The sequence below is a fragment of the Saccostrea echinata genome, unplaced genomic scaffold (genome assembly GCF_033153115.1).
Source record: "Saccostrea echinata isolate AGI-Se365-2 ecotype Australia unplaced genomic scaffold, CSIRO_AGI_Sech_v1 ptg000054l, whole genome shotgun sequence".
Lineage (NCBI taxonomy): Eukaryota > Metazoa > Mollusca > Bivalvia > Ostreida > Ostreidae > Saccostrea > Saccostrea echinata.
The window spans coordinates 40,324,167-40,341,389 of record NW_026889803.1 but is presented as its reverse complement, the minus strand read 5'-3'; the positions used below and the strand labels follow the sequence as shown (position 1 = coordinate 40,341,389).

The 17,223-nt window shown below is 34.8% G+C and overlaps 1 protein-coding gene across 1 annotated transcript in view; it reads right to left on the bottom strand.

Moving 5' to 3' along the window:
- LOC133172002 (uncharacterized) overlaps positions 1-17,223 on the bottom strand; it is a 106,050-nt gene that overhangs the window by 48,834 nt on the left and 39,993 nt on the right. Inside the window, exons 71-110 of the mRNA XM_061306800.1 lie at positions 17,047-17,089; positions 16,766-16,929; positions 16,442-16,621; positions 16,031-16,286; positions 15,560-15,729; positions 15,260-15,433; positions 14,826-15,075; positions 14,407-14,573; positions 14,062-14,235; positions 13,616-13,868; positions 13,271-13,437; positions 12,878-13,051; positions 12,469-12,733; positions 12,174-12,337; positions 11,690-11,863; positions 10,883-11,144; positions 10,522-10,694; positions 10,165-10,344; positions 9,406-9,661; positions 9,018-9,181; positions 8,522-8,695; positions 8,119-8,371; positions 7,561-7,724; positions 7,185-7,361; positions 6,794-7,055; positions 6,478-6,647; positions 5,593-5,766; positions 4,888-5,146; positions 4,342-4,505; positions 3,482-3,655; positions 2,773-2,985; positions 2,627-2,669; positions 2,359-2,522; positions 2,074-2,244; positions 1,485-1,749; positions 1,209-1,372; positions 872-1,042; positions 466-684; positions 337-379; positions 44-210 (exon numbers count right to left, since the gene is read on the bottom strand). Of these exons, the coding sequence (XP_061162784.1) occupies positions 44-210; positions 337-379; positions 466-684; positions 872-1,042; positions 1,209-1,372; positions 1,485-1,749; positions 2,074-2,244; positions 2,359-2,522; positions 2,627-2,669; positions 2,773-2,985; positions 3,482-3,655; positions 4,342-4,505; positions 4,888-5,146; positions 5,593-5,766; positions 6,478-6,647; positions 6,794-7,055; positions 7,185-7,361; positions 7,561-7,724; positions 8,119-8,371; positions 8,522-8,695; positions 9,018-9,181; positions 9,406-9,661; positions 10,165-10,344; positions 10,522-10,694; positions 10,883-11,144; positions 11,690-11,863; positions 12,174-12,337; positions 12,469-12,733; positions 12,878-13,051; positions 13,271-13,437; positions 13,616-13,868; positions 14,062-14,235; positions 14,407-14,573; positions 14,826-15,075; positions 15,260-15,433; positions 15,560-15,729; positions 16,031-16,286; positions 16,442-16,621; positions 16,766-16,929; positions 17,047-17,089 (7,401 nt within the window). The remainder of the gene's footprint in view (positions 1-43; positions 211-336; positions 380-465; positions 685-871; positions 1,043-1,208; positions 1,373-1,484; positions 1,750-2,073; positions 2,245-2,358; positions 2,523-2,626; positions 2,670-2,772; positions 2,986-3,481; positions 3,656-4,341; positions 4,506-4,887; positions 5,147-5,592; positions 5,767-6,477; positions 6,648-6,793; positions 7,056-7,184; positions 7,362-7,560; positions 7,725-8,118; positions 8,372-8,521; positions 8,696-9,017; positions 9,182-9,405; positions 9,662-10,164; positions 10,345-10,521; positions 10,695-10,882; positions 11,145-11,689; positions 11,864-12,173; positions 12,338-12,468; positions 12,734-12,877; positions 13,052-13,270; positions 13,438-13,615; positions 13,869-14,061; positions 14,236-14,406; positions 14,574-14,825; positions 15,076-15,259; positions 15,434-15,559; positions 15,730-16,030; positions 16,287-16,441; positions 16,622-16,765; positions 16,930-17,046; positions 17,090-17,223) is intronic.

Sequence of the window (17,223 nt, the reverse complement as noted above, 5' to 3'; positions counted from 1 at the left end):
TTTTCATTGCTTCATATTATTCTAAAACTAAAGTAATACAAACCAGGATCCGCAAATTCTCCCTTCCAGTTACATGGTGAGGTGAATTTGGGGAGAAGTATATTTGTTAAGATGGCATATCCCTCACAGTTGTTTGAACCCTCCCAACAGACACCAATTGTATAGGTCACCAAGTACATGTTGGAGTTCGGTAAATCCTCCAGGGTAAAACTAGGAACAAATATAACATATGCTACAAAACTGATGTAACAAACAAATTGCAAGCATTGATCAGTTCTAATTAAGAATAATCTCTGAAAACTCTGACAGTTATTTTTTGGGAAAAAAAAGACATACTTTGTTTGAAAGATCCCACTAAAGTCCAATGTTTGTTGCTGACCTGTGAAACAAAATATTTCATGTACGACTGCACAAATGAGTATTCAGATATATACGAGTACTAAGAAAATGTTACTGTATTCATACCCCAGGACTGGTAAGTGCTCAGCTTCATTTTACGGGAGAACCTGTCTATGCCAACGGTCAGTTTGTCATTACAGAAGTCTAAGTTCAGGGAGGTTGTTATATGTTTTGACAAAACCTCTGTGTAAATACAACAGGTCAGTTGTGAACAGGATGACCCCAGGTTACAGGTCAAGGGACCACTGACTACTGGTAGAGAAATCGGCAAAACACTGGGACAATCTGCAACACAGTAATCAGACTCTTTACTGGTAGAAACACTTTTGGTTATAATAGAAAATGAAAATTATACATACATTACACACACGTGTGGCTAAATGATCAACATTTTTCATTTTTTTAAAAAATTAATTATGGAAGATTTACATCAAAATATTGTTTGTATTCTTATTCAGATGGTTCAATTTACCATTGGTCCATCCAGTTGCTGGGGATGCAAATATTCCTGCGGTTTTATTACAAACATCTCCTGTTTTGTGTAGGTAACCAAACATTCCTAATTCCTCCTCCAGCCTAGCAATACTAGGTTTATCCATGCTGGTTACACCTTTTTCACTCTTCCAGTTATTAAGCACAAAATCTGAAAAAAGTTGACTTACTACTTAAAGACATCTTTGCCAAAAAATCATCTTTATCTTATTACTTATACAGATGTAATCAGCCTTACAAAACAGCAAGCAGATCATTGGTTAAATGTTAAAATGTGACAATACTTCACTTAACAGCTATAAAATGTAGTCACCAACCTTTTACTTGAGTTCCTATATTGAGATCACACTGGGGTTTAGGCAACACAGCATTGTCAAGCACCACTTGATTTACTTCACAAGCACTTGCACTTTCAAAGCATACACTAATGACCAAGCTGACCCTGAACTTGTTCAGTCCACTAAGATCTGTGACCTTGAACCTGTAAAAATATTTGTACAAAATTTAAATCTAGGTAAAAAAAATATCATAGATGGACAGGTAAATTTTATAGTAATTCAGAACCCCTTGATGACATATTGAAAGTTACTTACTTCATTCTGAAAACCCCTCTCATCCAGAGTTCATTCCATTGATCAAATGTAAAGTTATACAGAACAGTGGGCTTGATAACAAAATTGTCAATTCCATAACTGATCTTCCAATCACAGTCATCCAGAGAGAGGTGAAAGTTCACTGGGCGGGACGACAGCTTGTTAATCTCCATACAGCAGTCTACACTGGTACATGAGGAATCCATAACACAGTTTGTTTCAGAACCTAGTACTGGCAGCACAGATGTTAAGTTGGTAGAACAATCTACAAAGGAAAGAAAGATTTCCTGTACTGAAGAGTGAAAATACAATGTATAACGCATGTCAAAATAGTGAACAAATTGATAACTACTGTAGATGTTGTTCGTTGCCAAAAAAGAATGTCCCTCTCTCCAATTCCCCAATGGATCAAAATTCTATATCCTTGATACGATGACCTTGACCTTTGATATGACTGAGTCAAGGTCATGACACACCCACAACATCTATTTAAGGTTGAATCCATTTTAATCAAGGGTTCTCAAGTTATGGTCTGGGCACGATTTTAGAACAGACAGAAATACATGTAATAAGAATAATTATCACTTACCACTTTTCCATCCATTAGTGCTAGGTGTGTACTTGCTATCAGTTCTGTTACAGGAGGTGCTGTCCAGGTAACTGGAAATTCCTAGGTAATCGTACAGGTAGACCAGATCATTTCCCTGGAGATTGTTCTGGTCAAGGCCATTAGATGTGGCATAATTGCTAAGGGAGAAGGCTGTAAAAGATAATTGACCTATGTTATCTTTGATATTCAAACAACATAGACTATTTCCCTATAAAATACACAAATATTTTAAGCTAACAACAACTAAGCATCAGTAGATATAACCTCCTGTCTTGAATCCCATGTTGCCAAGACAAGATCTCTTTGGAAGGAACATATTTTGGAAAACAGTGGACACAAAGGCACAATCTCCATACAGCTCCCAACACATAGATAATTTCATATCCACCAAAAAGAAATCTTCTGCATACAGGTCATGAATGACATAGCTGAATATAAATCACATGCCAATGAAACAATTACATCTTAAACAAAGGCAAATCCAATTTGCAAATTGAATAACTTAATGGTAAGAAAAACATCAAATACTTACTCAATTCTTACAACACGGTACAGATAGAACTGACTGGATGTACCTTTATAAATGGAAATAAGATGTAAAGTACTAGTATATCAAGTTATGCATGGGAAAACTATGGTATCAGTGTTAAACAAAAAAAAAAAGAAGTAAAAAAATACCCCATTTGATTTCAGACCATGGAATGACTGCTTTTAAGCTTTCAATTTCCAATGTTAACATTCTGGTACAAGGATCTATGTCCATAACTGCTTCAAATGTTCTGGAGGTAAATGTTGAATCCACACAACAGGATACCTTATTACAACTGCTGTCTAAGTAACAGTTCAAAGGATCTGAGGTCAAGGAGGACAAGCTACTCACTGCAACACAATCTACAAAGCAACAGAAAAATAGTGTAATTCATTTATTTAAGTAGAATTTATGCATTAATCTATGATTCATTTTTGATTAATCTTAAACACATAAACTGAAACCAGAAAAAAAAATTTGAATTTATAATTTTCACCTCTTAAAAACCAATGTTGTGGTGTTTATGAAAACTGTACAATTTAAAACCAAACTCTTAGGCAAGAATGCAATTTCAATTGGTAACATTAATTTAAATTTACTCTATCTAGAATCAAAACACTGCTTTAACATGAGCAGAACACATATTTCAGAAACAGAGTTGAGTTTCAAAAGGACTGACTACAAGTCTTTTTTGAAACGAAAGCATGGCTGTCCAGCATTTCACCTATGCACTGGAACAAGGTGAAATAATTATGTAAAGTAATTTGAGGTCTTTCAGCTATAAATAAAAACAAGAAATCTTTTAATCATATTGTCAAAAAAAAAATTAAAACTAAAGGACATTATCACTTAAATTACCATTTTTCCATCCGTTGGGGTCAGCACCAGAATATGGAGCACTTGCTCTGTTACAGGCAGGTGACTTGAGGTACGGTTTCAAGGAGAAAGTCTCAAATAAGTCACTGACTCTGTAGGCTGGTAGTACAGTACCAGCTACTAGAGACCTCTCACTCAACCACTGACTCAAAGAATCTAAAATATGCATTGAGAAATGTTAAAACAGCAATACAGTTTATGAACAGTGATACTGTTAATTATTATTTAAAAAAAACAAATAAGAATACAACATGCATTCAACAATATTATCTAACTACTCTGAAATCACTTATTTTCATGGGGGTTTAATTTTTGTTGTTTTTGTGGTATGAAAAAACCTACAAATTCATGTCCCCAAGGAAATGTAAAATTCCAAAATTCCAAATACATAACAACTCACCTCTTTCTCAACCAGAAATTAAATCCCCACAAACCAATATTTTTTCTCAAATCCACAAAGACATGACCCCACAAAAATATGTGATTTTACAGTAAGTTTTATTTTCCTCATATGATAAGTTGACCTGACAGAGTAACCTTTCAATTATCATTTATATGAAATTACTTTTTGGTTAAAATAGGTCACAGAAATAAAATAAATAACTGAACGCATGGGCTTCAAATTTTGGTAAGGATTCCAAAAGGTATTCAAAGCAAAAGGTTCATAATGAAAACAATTTTACATAAATATGCTGTTATCCCTTCATTTTGAAGCCTTACTTTTCAATCTTACGTTCACCTGGCAATGCCTGGTAACTAATCTCACATGCGCAATGAACAATTACCAGAAAAATGAAACTTTAGTAACAAAGCAAAAATGAAGAAGATGCAATTCAAGCTACCTTTGGTAGTGTATGGGTCATTCCATTGTCTTCCAGACTTGGGAATCAGTGCATTGGTCAGAATGGGAAGATTTAATTCACAGTCCCCTCCATCCACAAAACAGGCCTGGGCAGTCATGGACACATCAAACATATTACCATCCACCAGGTCATTCACCTTGTATCTATCCAAACAAAAAGTAAAATACACCTGATTTGTTCTTCATTCCCACTTAGTTAGAAGTACGGATTAATTAAAACTCTTTCTCTGAATCCATTCAAGTAACCTTTAATGATATAAATCAATAATGATGTAATTCAGCACTTGAGGATGACATTCCATTCATTTCGGATATATGTGTATTTTATTTTATCATAAGTGGACGGCATTACTCTTCATAAATGACATAATTTGTATCTGGTGGATGTTAAATCATTAGTGGTTAACACGGTTGTAGTTAATGATACATTCATTCCATTGACACAAAGTCATCCACATGCTACATTATATCATAAGTAGATTCTGTATCATTAGTGGTTACCACAATCAATGAAGAGGTCACTTACACAAGCTTGAAAACTCCATGAACACTTAATGTCTCCTGGGTATTAAATGTGTATCCTACAAGAGACTGCCTCCTCTGAATCTTTTCCACACTAACTACCATTTTGTTGTAGGATTCATCAATATCCAGACTGACTTCAAATGTCTTGTTGAGAAGTGGTACAGTAACACAGCACCTAATGGCGGTACAGGAAGAAGAGACAGCACACAAAGCCTTGTCTGACAGGGCAGCAAGTGTTGTTTGAACTTCTTCTGGGCAATCTGGTATGGTAATTGTTGAATTACATGTAATTCAGTTATATGACTTGTAAGAATCAACCCTTTTACCACAGTAGAAAGCAGGAAAGCCAACTAAAACAACCTGCTGAAGTCATATAAGGCCCAACAGTATCCTCATATCAATGATTTTGACCTTTGGACAAGTCGCCTCAGAATCTCTATGTGTCTCTTAATTTCGAGTTATTTTGTAGTAGATAAGAAATTGAAATATACTCATTATTTGTACAACATAAAAACATTCTGAACTTGAACCTTTGAATAATGACATTAAAATCTATAGGTCTTCCTCTTCACATTGTTCACTTATATGATTGTATTTAATCAGGACACACAATTAGTTATTAAATTGTATAGTTCTTTTTAAGAATTGTGGATAGCTAATCCAGAATTATTGAACTATGTACCATATACATTATATACTATCTTACATTTTCCCCAGTCAATGGCAGCTGTTTGGTAAGTACTGTCTGTGTAGGAGCAGGATGGAAACAATTGGAACCCTGCTATGTTGAGATCTGACAGTAGATTGTCAACAGCTCCACTATCCATAGGTACAGTGTTAGATACTCCCTCTGTAGTCCTCCAAGATGTTAAATTAAACCCTTAAAAAATTTAAACTACAGTCAAATCTCAATACTGTATGTGTACTTAAAAAAGCGGGCTTCATATTTTAGCGGCTTTGGCGCGGACAACGATGCGCTAATTCATGAAGACCGCTAATAAATCATTTATAAATACAATACATGGCAAGGATATGTGTAGCGCTAATTTATGATTAAGCCAACAACTCCATACCCCTTTATTGCACTAAATTTTGAATACATCAATTTATGTACATGCACAGTATCTTGAACATGGTTAACTTAATATGTGAGGGTTGAAATTCCAAAATTGAGTCTCAAATTGATATGCTGTAAATCAATTCAATTTGTGGGTCCAATTTTTATGAATCATTTGAAATTTACAGGTTAATGGGAGATAACTTTGTGGGTGAATGTCTTACTATTAATGATATAGCCTAGGAATCAATATTTCTTGTAATAAGTTCGTGGGTATGGGGTACCTGAATTGAAAACTTATTTCCACACATCTTGGAATTTCACATATCAGTGTTTAAGATATATGTATCCAAGTTCAACATACATGTATATCATTCATGTGTCACATTGACAACACTGACTGTCTATGACAATCTTCTTTCCATCACTAAAATTTTGCATGGTCTGCAGTGTCTAAATATTGCATCAATGTACATGATTAAATATTCAGACAGACACTTCGTGTAAACCACCGAAAAAAATCACATCAGTTACCTGGGGTGATGAAGGGTGCATCCCATATACAAGTTTTCTTTGGCAAGTAAAAGTTCTTCAGTATATCTACCGATAATCCACAGGAAGAAATCTGGCTGGCTTCTAAACACACCTCTAATTTCAGGTCGATCAGAAAATATCCCTCTGTGTAGAGGTCCACGGTTTTAAACCTGAAAGAAAAGATTTGCAAATAATGATTCATGTATGCAAAGTTGCTCAGGTCAAAAAAATGCAAAGTTGCTCAAGTTAAAAAAATGTGTCCAATAGTCTAACATATCTGCATTCTTATCAAAGTGTGATTAAAAACATTTTTTACTTCATTCTGACAACTCCAAACATCCACATCTGTTCCTCCTGACCCCAGTCATAAGTAAACAGGTCTTTAGAGAAGGTGAGTTTCTCAATGCCCACAGTCATCTTATAGTTACAGGGGTCCACCTCCAGTCTGGTGATAAAGGTGGTGCTGAGGGAAGCCACATCTATACAACACTGGAGACCACCACAGGAGGAGTCAATATGACAGGTGATAGGCTGACCAGACAGAGAAGGCAGGGCTGATTTGAGGGATTGGGTACACTCTGTAATACAAGGAATACCACATTAAATATTACATATGGCTAATAAAAATAGCCCTTATCATAAAAGTTTAAGAGGTAATGCTTCTCCGCTTTTTGTCTGGGATTAAAAAATTCATATAAAATACTTACCATTTTTCCAGTTGTTGACAGCTCCAGTAAATGGTGCTTTGCTGCTGCTACATTTCTGAATATCTTCATTAACAAACTGTGAGAGCCCCAAGTCCTCCATTAATTCTGTTTGCTGGTTTACTGAGAGGCCAGCTGCTGTGATTCCTCTGCTGGCCTTCCAGGAGTTGAATGAAAATGCTGCAATATCAATGTTAGAATCATTTGTTTCTTGAAAAGTTGTCTGCAATGCTTTAGCACAGAGAAAAAAGGTCCTTTATCTTTTAAATACCTAATCTAACCCAAATTGTTTTACAAAATTATTAATATAATAAGATAGACTGAAATTAAACATGTAGTTTCAACTTGTCAAACTTCTTAGGTAATTTTGGGCTTTTACCATCATCAATGAAGTCTGTGGTCCAATCACATGGCTTTTTGGGTAATTTTGTGTTGGTAAATATTGGAATATCTATTGCACATGGTTTATTGGACTCAAAACAGATCTGTAGATTCAGATTCACCAAAAATTTCCTCTCGCTTGGTAGGTCATTTATTTCATACCTATGAACAAATAAACATAATTATGGAAATATGCATATTTATGGTACTTTTATTGTGCATCAGGTATCTGCAAGACAAGGTAGTACATTGTTGATCAACAGTCTTGTCTCAATATTTTGTGAAATCTGGATTCTACAAATTTTGTTTGCTCAAGCACATGGCTAAACAAAGGTTAAATCTGCATCTCTACAGTAAAACACACTTATAGCAAAGTGCCAGAGATGGATGATTTTGCTTTGTTATAAGCGTTATTTGAAATTTCTGTTAGGTTCAAAATATATTGTAAAGTCAAGGGAATGAAAATTACTTTGCTGTAAGCGTCAACTCATTATAAGTGTGTTCGCTATAAGCATGTTTTACTGTATTATTTTACATACATTAGATGGACACTTACTGTAGTCTGACAACTCCATTAAGATTAATCATTTCCTTCCTCCCAAATTTGAAGTCATGAAGACTAGCATTGACAGCAAATCTCTCAATACCAATGCTGAGTTTGTAGTTACAGTGATCTATGAGTAACCAGGTGTTGAAGGATCTCTGAAGCTGGGGCAGGTCAGAGCAGCACCGTACTCCTGTACAGAAGCTGAACAGATGACAGGTGGTGTCAGAACCAATGGGAGCCAAGCTTACTGGTCTGTCACAGCCTAAGACAAAATCATATAGCATGACCAAAAGTAACTATCATGTTGCCAAATGCACTTCATGGCAACATTTCATATGGACATAAATATAGTTACTGAATAGGTAACAATTAAGAGACTAAATTGTGAGACTACAATGTTTTACTCTCTCACCAGTATTCCATCCATTTCTATTGGGATAGAATGGGATTGATTTCCTATTACAGCTGGAATCGCCCAAATACTGGATAATGTCAAGGTCATGCAACAACTCCGAAATGACATAAGAAGGCAGTGTGTCATTTACAGTGTATCCACGAGATCCCAACCATTTTTCTTTAGAGAAGTCTGTAATAACATTCAAGAAATGCTAATCGTTCAATGTTAGTACAGTGAAGCCTCGTTAATCCAAACACCAACAATTTGGATACTTCACTTTCCAGATGATATTTGTTGGAAACAGAATTACTAGTAATATTTATATCTAACATTTATAAAAGGTTTGTTTCAGTAATCATTAATCCAGACAATTTGCTTGAGAACATGTGTCCAGATTAGAAAGGCTTGACAACATATGTTTGCCATCATCTGGTATAAATTTAATATTTAGTCAGATGAATAGAGGGAAAATTCATTGAATTTGTCTATTCAAGTATTAGGATAAACTCACTGTTGACAGCAAATCCTCTTGTCCAGTTACATGTTGGTTTATTAAGTCTATGTTCATTGAATATTGGGATACTGAGTTCACAGGGTCCAGTAGACTCATAACAGACACTCAGGTTCATACTGACAGCAAACACATTCTCTGCATCAAGATCCACTATGGAGTAACTATAGCAATAAGAAATATTTAGTTCATGTACAATGCATATTCTCAGATTCTGTAACTTAATGAAATAAAAATTCAGTAATTATACATGCATGTGTAGGGATTGATCATATTATAATAATTGAAGCATGGATACACTACAACAATGGTGATAAAAAAGTTGGCAGTAAGGTTAGAAAAATCATACAAATACTTCATTTTACATTAATTTTATAATAGGACTTACTCAAGATTTACAACACCCAGCATTGATAAATGTCTGACTTTTCCAAACTCATATCCTAGCAGTCGGTCAGTCCAGTGGAATTTCTCAATACCAACAGCAATCTTCCCATTGCAGGAATCTACATTGATGTAGGCCTCCAGGGTGTCTTGTATTGTGTCTGACTGTACACAGCAATGTACATCAGAACATGAGTCAGAGATGGCACATCTTGTTTTAGCACCAAGGGAAACAAGTCCTACTGTAGGTGTAGTACAATCTAAAAAATAATATTGTCAGTTAGTTAGCATGAATTTAATAATATTCGAAAATTCTTAAAAAGCACAGGATTATAATTATTAAATTGCATGAAATGTCTAAACTCTGTTACATTATATGCTTTTCCTTTGTGAATAAATTCTATCTAAGGTCAGACAACATTTTCTTCAATAATACATGTATATATTTTTTCTAAGAATTTGTGATCAAAATTCAAGGTACTTTAATCACTCTGTCAATATCACAATTTTTAGAGTAATTATTTCTTAAGACACTTTGAAAACAGTTTTAGAAATCACAAGATAATGATGATTATGAATAATATTTTTTGTACTGTATTACCAAGAAAATCAAAAAAAGATATTGGCTGAATGTGTCATCAGACCTAAAACTTTTTTACTGCTAGATCTGATCATTTACTGTTAACAGTCTATTCATATTGCTCTGCTACGTAAATGTATTAAAAATATCTCATTTCTTTTAAGATGTATTTTTTTGTCTTACTGTCTGTCCATCCATTGCCATCAGCTGTGCTATATGGGGACTTTGACCAGTCACATTTGCTGCTGGAGTTTTTCAGATATGTAGCTACTCCTAGGTCTTGTAATAGCTGTCTGATGTAATGGATCTCCAGTGTGGGACCTGACAGTCCAAGCTTTGTTTTCCAGTTAGCCAGGGAGAAAGCTATGCAAATCATATATTAAATGATTTTAGTAAAACCTCCTCATTAATTATTGTAGAAAAGCACATCATAATACATCAAAGCACTAATTTAAGTTTTATTCTTCTATATAAACTGTATAAAATGTTTCCATAAACCTGCAAGTACATGCATATTAGAAGAGAGTTCTTTGTTCTTACTTGGGTCTAGAAAATCTTGTCCTCTGTTGCAGATTTCCTTAGGAAGAGCTGAATTTTCAAACACAGGAATCACTACTTCACAAGGCTGCCCCGCTTCATAACATAGACTGATGTTCAGATTGACCAGGTAGTGTCCACCACTGCCCTCAAACTTAAGATCCGTTATGATAAAGCTGAAATAAAATGATCAAACACCATCCAACTATGAATATATTAATACTTATTCCAGAAAGTAGAATATCCATGGGTAAAGTGCTTTGATATTGCTAAACAATGAGAAAAATCCTAGTTTCAGAAGAATTTAAACAAATCTGTTATCAAAATGAAACTGTCTTTGAAAATAATTCAAAGAAATACTTACTCAATGACTACAAAACCATACAAGTCAAACTGCTCTTTGTTCCCAAAAGTGTATCCATACAGACTTCTGTTAAACTTCAGATTGTCAATTCCCACTCTCAGCTGGTGTTCACAGGCACTGATCTGTATAAAGGTCTCCACTGAAAGCCCAAACCTTGGAACACTGACACAGCACTGTACACCTGTACACATCTCCTGCAGGATACAGGTAGCCAGGTTATCATTGATGACAGGTTTGCTGACAGAGCTATCCCTCAAACATTCTGAAATTACAAGGAATACTTACTTACTCTCAAGTATAAAGTGCATAATTCACAATCTATTAAAGAACATTACTCAGTCATGTTTTCAGAATGAACTCTCATTTCTGTGATCATATATAAATAGGAAGGTAAAATAGACATAACCAGATCCAAAACTGTTCTTATGGAACTAATACTTTCGTGGATTATCTTTAAAATAGTTTAAAAAGAACTCTGTATCTTTCAAAAAAGTCAAACTGAAATTTCCTGTGGCTGAGTTTCATAGACATGTAATTGGTTGAAAGTTGTACATGTAGTAACTCTGGTTGTGAGCAAAATTTGTGGCAAGCACAAAAGTATGACCATTCACCTGTCTAAATTGAAATGTCATAGCCAAAAGAACGTTTTTTATTTTCAAAATTTTACAAATTAATCTGAAAATACCAGCTTCACTTGTTAAAATGGTTCAAGTAATTACCATTTTTACAGAAAGTATGTTACTTTAACAAGAAGTATCAATACAATGATTTCTACAACCCTCTCCCTAAACAACATAAATCACTTACCTGACTTCCACCCTTGGTAAGCATCTTCATATATTCCAGAATCTTTTTCACATGAGGGTTGCTTCATGTATTTTGAAATTCCCAGAATCTCTAACAGTTTAGAGACATGACTAGAACTCAGCTGCCCCACACTTGGCAAGTTATTGGTAGAAATATACGAGGACAGTGAGAAATCTGCAAAGAGGACACAATTCAAATACTGAGCAAAGGGTTATTTTCACCCGTGTTATTTTCGCTCTTTCACATTTGCAAAGAATTTTGCCCCAATTTAAATTCGCCCTGTTGCAGTTCTGTTTAAGAAATTATGCCATTTTTTTTAATTTGCCCCATTTAAAATTCGCCCACCTATGAGTAAAGCAAAAGGGGCGAAAATAAAACGGGGACAAAAATTTCTCTGTATACAGTACATGAAGAGCTTTAATGTGTTGAATTAATGGAATTAACTTTTTCTTACACATATCTTCAACAAAGAATGCTAACTAACCTGACTTCCAAAACCCTGTGTACCAGGCACATGATGGTTTTGTTACTAGGTAGTTACTGAGAAGAGTGCCTTGTATAACACATGGTGAAGGATCGTTGAAGCACACACTAAGTTTGGCATCTATCAGGAATTGCCTGTGTCCACTCAAATCTGTTATTTTGTACCTGAAAACAAATCCCTTCAATTTATTTCATGATGATATAATTTCTGTATAGATATATATGTACCTTACAGAATAAAGCTTTATTGTAAGTTCAAATGAATATATTTTGTATATAAAACTGCAAGAACTTACTCAAGAGAGAAAACTTGATCTATTGTAAACTTCTGTTCAATGCCAAATTTGAAATCTATAAGGGATATATTGAGACTGAAATCCTCTATAGCCAGGGTGAGAGTGTGGGAACAGGCATCAATATCAATGTTATACTGCAGTGTCCTTCCAATGGTGGAGACATCAGTACAACAGCTGATCCCAGTGCAGGAGGAGGAGATCCTACAATTTGTATTACTGGGCAGAGTTGAGAGGAAAGGAGAGATATTCTCTCTGCAACCAGAATCTGAAACAAAAACAAGTATCATATCTAAAATTCACTTATGACACACAGCAGAGATCTGCAAAAATATCAGTACTTAAACTTGTGAATAAGAAAATTTCAATTCAAATTAAGTCAAATAAAACAGACATCTTTACAAATAGCTACCTATTTCAAAGCCTGATGCCAATGCTGCTGTATAACTGGCTCTGTTACAAGAAGTAGCCTTAAAAAATCCTCCTATTCCCAGCTCTTCAAGAAGCTGTTCAGCTATCAAACTTGTAAGAACTGATGTTGAGACTGGCAGACCTTTACTTGTCAGGAAATTACTGAATGTGAAGCCTGAAAGCATTAAAGTTATTAACAATGATTTGTAAAAACTTTAAGGTATTATGTATGCATATCTATGAATTTGTTTGTAACCAAATAAAAATTATACTCTTCTGGTGTTTGTATTTCTGGATGAAAAATTGAAACTGATTATCTTACAATTAAACATGTGATGATTACAGTTTATACAGTAAATATTATATTCTAATATTCAAATGAACATCCTCTTGCCTGGTATAGCATATGGCAGAGTCTTGAAATCACAGTCAAGGAAAGGCACTTTGACATCGGTCATTACTGGGAAACTGAGCCGACAATCTCCAGAGCTCTCAAAACAGGCACTAATCTTCATGTTAAACAAAAACACACCCTCAGCAGACAGGAAGTCAATCTTATACCTGGAAACAATTCATATGACTTTATTATCAGAAATTATTAATTTAAAAAAAAAAAGGATTTTAATTACATTTACCATTTTCATATTTAAAATCTTTGCCCAAATTTTCATCTCTCTGATTTATAAAATTAATTTACTTTACTATGAATTTTCCTTCTCTCCAGGTAGCAGTAACTTACTCTAATTTGAAAACATTCTGCAGTGTATACTTCTGCCATGTGAAGAATTCAAACTTGGTCAGAATAATGGTAGCCTCCATTTTCTCCAATTTGATGAAGACCTTGCCTTTACAGCGATCAATTTTGACTTCGGTCTGAATGGAGGTTTTCAATAGTGCCACATCAGTACAACAGGTAACTCCAGAGCAGTAGGATGTCAGAGAACAGGAAGTGTGACTTGGAAGTGCAGGAATGCTGGGAGCATTGGGGCAGGCTAGAACAAATCAGAACTGAACGTATTACCGTACTAAAACATACCATGATTTTTCCAATTTAAAGAGCATGTTAAAAAGCATGAGAATCACCTCAAAAGCAAAGACTAATAGTGTTTAATGCTGTCCAAATTTGACACATTCCATGTATTACTTCTTACCTATGAAGTTATAAAGAAATGAAATCAGACTCACCAGCCACATTCCAGTTTCCATCTCCAGCACCCAGACTGTTTCTACTACAGGCAGGATTGAGGAGGAAGTTCGAGATTTTAAGCTCTGATTTCAGGAGGTCAATGGCCCACTGTTCCAGACTGGCTCCTTGTATTACTGCTTTCTTGTCAGTTAGCCATTTACTCAGTGAAAAGTCTGAAACAATAAGAAACCTGCAATCATCTGCTGCTATTACCTTTACATTACAATATTTCATCCAAAATTGCTTGCTTAAAATTATTTTCTTTACAAAAGGCACAAAACACCTGTGTTTATCCCTACTGAAAATCATATGATCAGTTTAATCATACTGTACATAAAGGGTACCTTTGATTGCAAACATTCCTCCAGCAAAGTTACACTGAGGTTTAGGGAGCTTGAATCCCTGAAGTACAGTGATGTCAAGTTCACAGCTAGCACCACTGCTGTAGCACAGCTTCATTCTAAGGTCCACCACAAACTGTCCAGTCAGGGTTAAGTCATCTATCACATACCTCAAGGAAAAATAGAAAGAGTAAATTTACTTTTCAAAGTGATCGAACCAAACCATTTGCATTTGCCATGTTAAATGCACTCTTATTACCTTGAAAAGATAACTCTTCAATTACTTTAAAAACCTTGAAATATAAGTATTTAAAATTTTTGTTGGAGAAGATTTTTTATACTGATATTTCAATGACATCTTCCCTGAAAGAAAAGGTTTAGATCACATCTTCAAAGTCACTTGAAGCAAGAAAATAACTTACTCTACCACAAGAACACCAAACAGTTTAGCAGTGCCTTTGGTTCCCATCTGATAGTCAAACAGAGATACAGTGTAGGACATCTTCTCCAGCTTAATAATCATTTTCTCAGCACAAGTGTCAATGTCGAGGGACATCCGATAAGAAAGCTTAGTGAGGTCATCGTCCACACAACAGGACACACTGGTACAGGTAGTCCCAACATAACAGCTGATCTTACTGCTGGGAAGGCTAGGGGGTGTCAGGGAACAGCCTGGAATCAAAATTTGAAATGTTAAGTAAATTTTGGCAAAATAAAAGACAATTTAATTTGTGTGTGCAAAATAAAAGATTTGACATCTGTGAAAGGCAATATTACATCCACGAGAATCTAGAGAAATTTATAACCATAATATCATTGTAACTAGAGAACAATATAATCTTTTATCATTTTTTACCTGAGGAGACATTCCATCCTGGGTGTGTTTCAGGACTGTAGGGAGTGGCAATCCTAGAACAGCCTACTCCTACATACTCCTCAATACCCAACTCTCTCAATAACAACATACGCTGCTCTCTTGTTAATAAAGCTCCAAAACTGTTAGCTGTTTTCCATGCTGACAAATCAAAACCTACAATAAAATACGTTGACAGAATTGAGTTACATATTATATTGCAATTAAACAATCAAAAAATACAAAATTTCTTTTATCATGCAGTGTATTAATACACAGCATTTACAAATATAATTGCCCTACTTGGATTGATGTAGTTCAGATCAATACTGCATGGGTTCTTTGGAAGGATGGCATTCTCAAATATTGGGGCAGAGAAAACGCAGTCATTAGGATTAGCTGCCTCTAGGCACAAACTCAGGTTCAAATTCAAAAGGTACTTTCTTTGTATCTTCAAGTTCTGTAGGTTAAAGCTGCCAAAAAAAAGTCAAGATGTAAAATAAGATTACATACAATACATACTAAAAGCACTTTATTTTACAATCATTTAAATCTACATGTATAAAAAAAGTTGCCCTGCATCTTAGTCGGTTAGATACATACAAAAATTAACCACTCAGCACCATCACAGAACAGTAGTCAAATACATTTTCAAATATTGGGTTATTCAAGTACATGTAAATAAAATATATCTGTTTGTACATGTATTAACTGTACTTAATGAACTCAAGTACATTCATAAAATGCATGACCAATGATTTAAAGGAAACTTACTCTAATCTAAAGGCTCCTTGAAGAGAGAAATGGTCTGTAGTTCCATAATCATAATCAAACAGTGTGATGTTATATTGCATCTTCTCAAGGTTCAAGCTCATTATTGCCTGACAAGGATCCAGTAGCACTTGAGCCCTGATGGTTCTACCTGCCAGGAAATCAACCTCCGCACAACAGTCTATTCCGGTACATATGCTGGGAATTAGACAGGACACCTTATCTGGCAAGCCCACTGGAACTGAGGCATTAGGACAATCTAAACAGAAGAATTCATTTTAGCATATACATGTAGTTGAAAACAATATCATTGTCACTCATTTACACTGTACAAGGTAAAGTAAATAAAAGAATTGGGTTTATCAGGATTTATGATTGTTTGACTTAAAAAAAATAGTTTACTTTCCTACGAACCATTTTTCCAACCATTTATGCTGGGAGTGTACAAAGCTGCTGTTCTCACACACTGGTCTGGTGTATTATACAGATATTGGTCCATTCCCAACAGAGACAGCAGAGAATCAGAGTTAGCCACAGACAATGCTGCAGACACGGCCAGGTTCTTAGCTGTCATCCAAGACACTCCCGAGAAATCTGGAAATACAAACAATTTCAGAATACACTTTCTCATTTTTTTTTTTAAAGTATCCATGGAAATCTAATAGGCAAAATTTCTTCTCAGTGCTTAAATTAATAACTTGTTACACCACAAGCATACAGATCATAAGTGTGCTTTACTTGGAATATTGAATCCAGAGCCCCATTCACACAGAGATTTTGGAAGCTTGTAATCTGTGAGTAGATTGGTTTTGTCCAGAATACATGGCCCCACACCATAGCAGATGGCAATACTAAGAGAAATTTTGTAGCTCTTCTCTCCAGGCACATCAACAATGGTGAATCTGACAAAAAAGTAAAAGAGTTAGTTTTTCTTTGTTTAGTCTGATTTTTTTTTTTTTTTGCCTGCAACCATAAGACTTAATTAAAAGGATTTAGTCATACAATTGATTCATACTTACTCAAACTGTACAACACTCATCAAGTAGCGCTTCTCAGTGACACCTGGAAAAACAGTTTTATAAAAGTATTACAAAGACAAATGAATTCTAAACCAAAGAAAATGTCAAAATTAATAATGAAAAAACTGTAAATTCATCAAAAGAAATGTACTAAAATTAAAAGGTTCCTCCCCATGA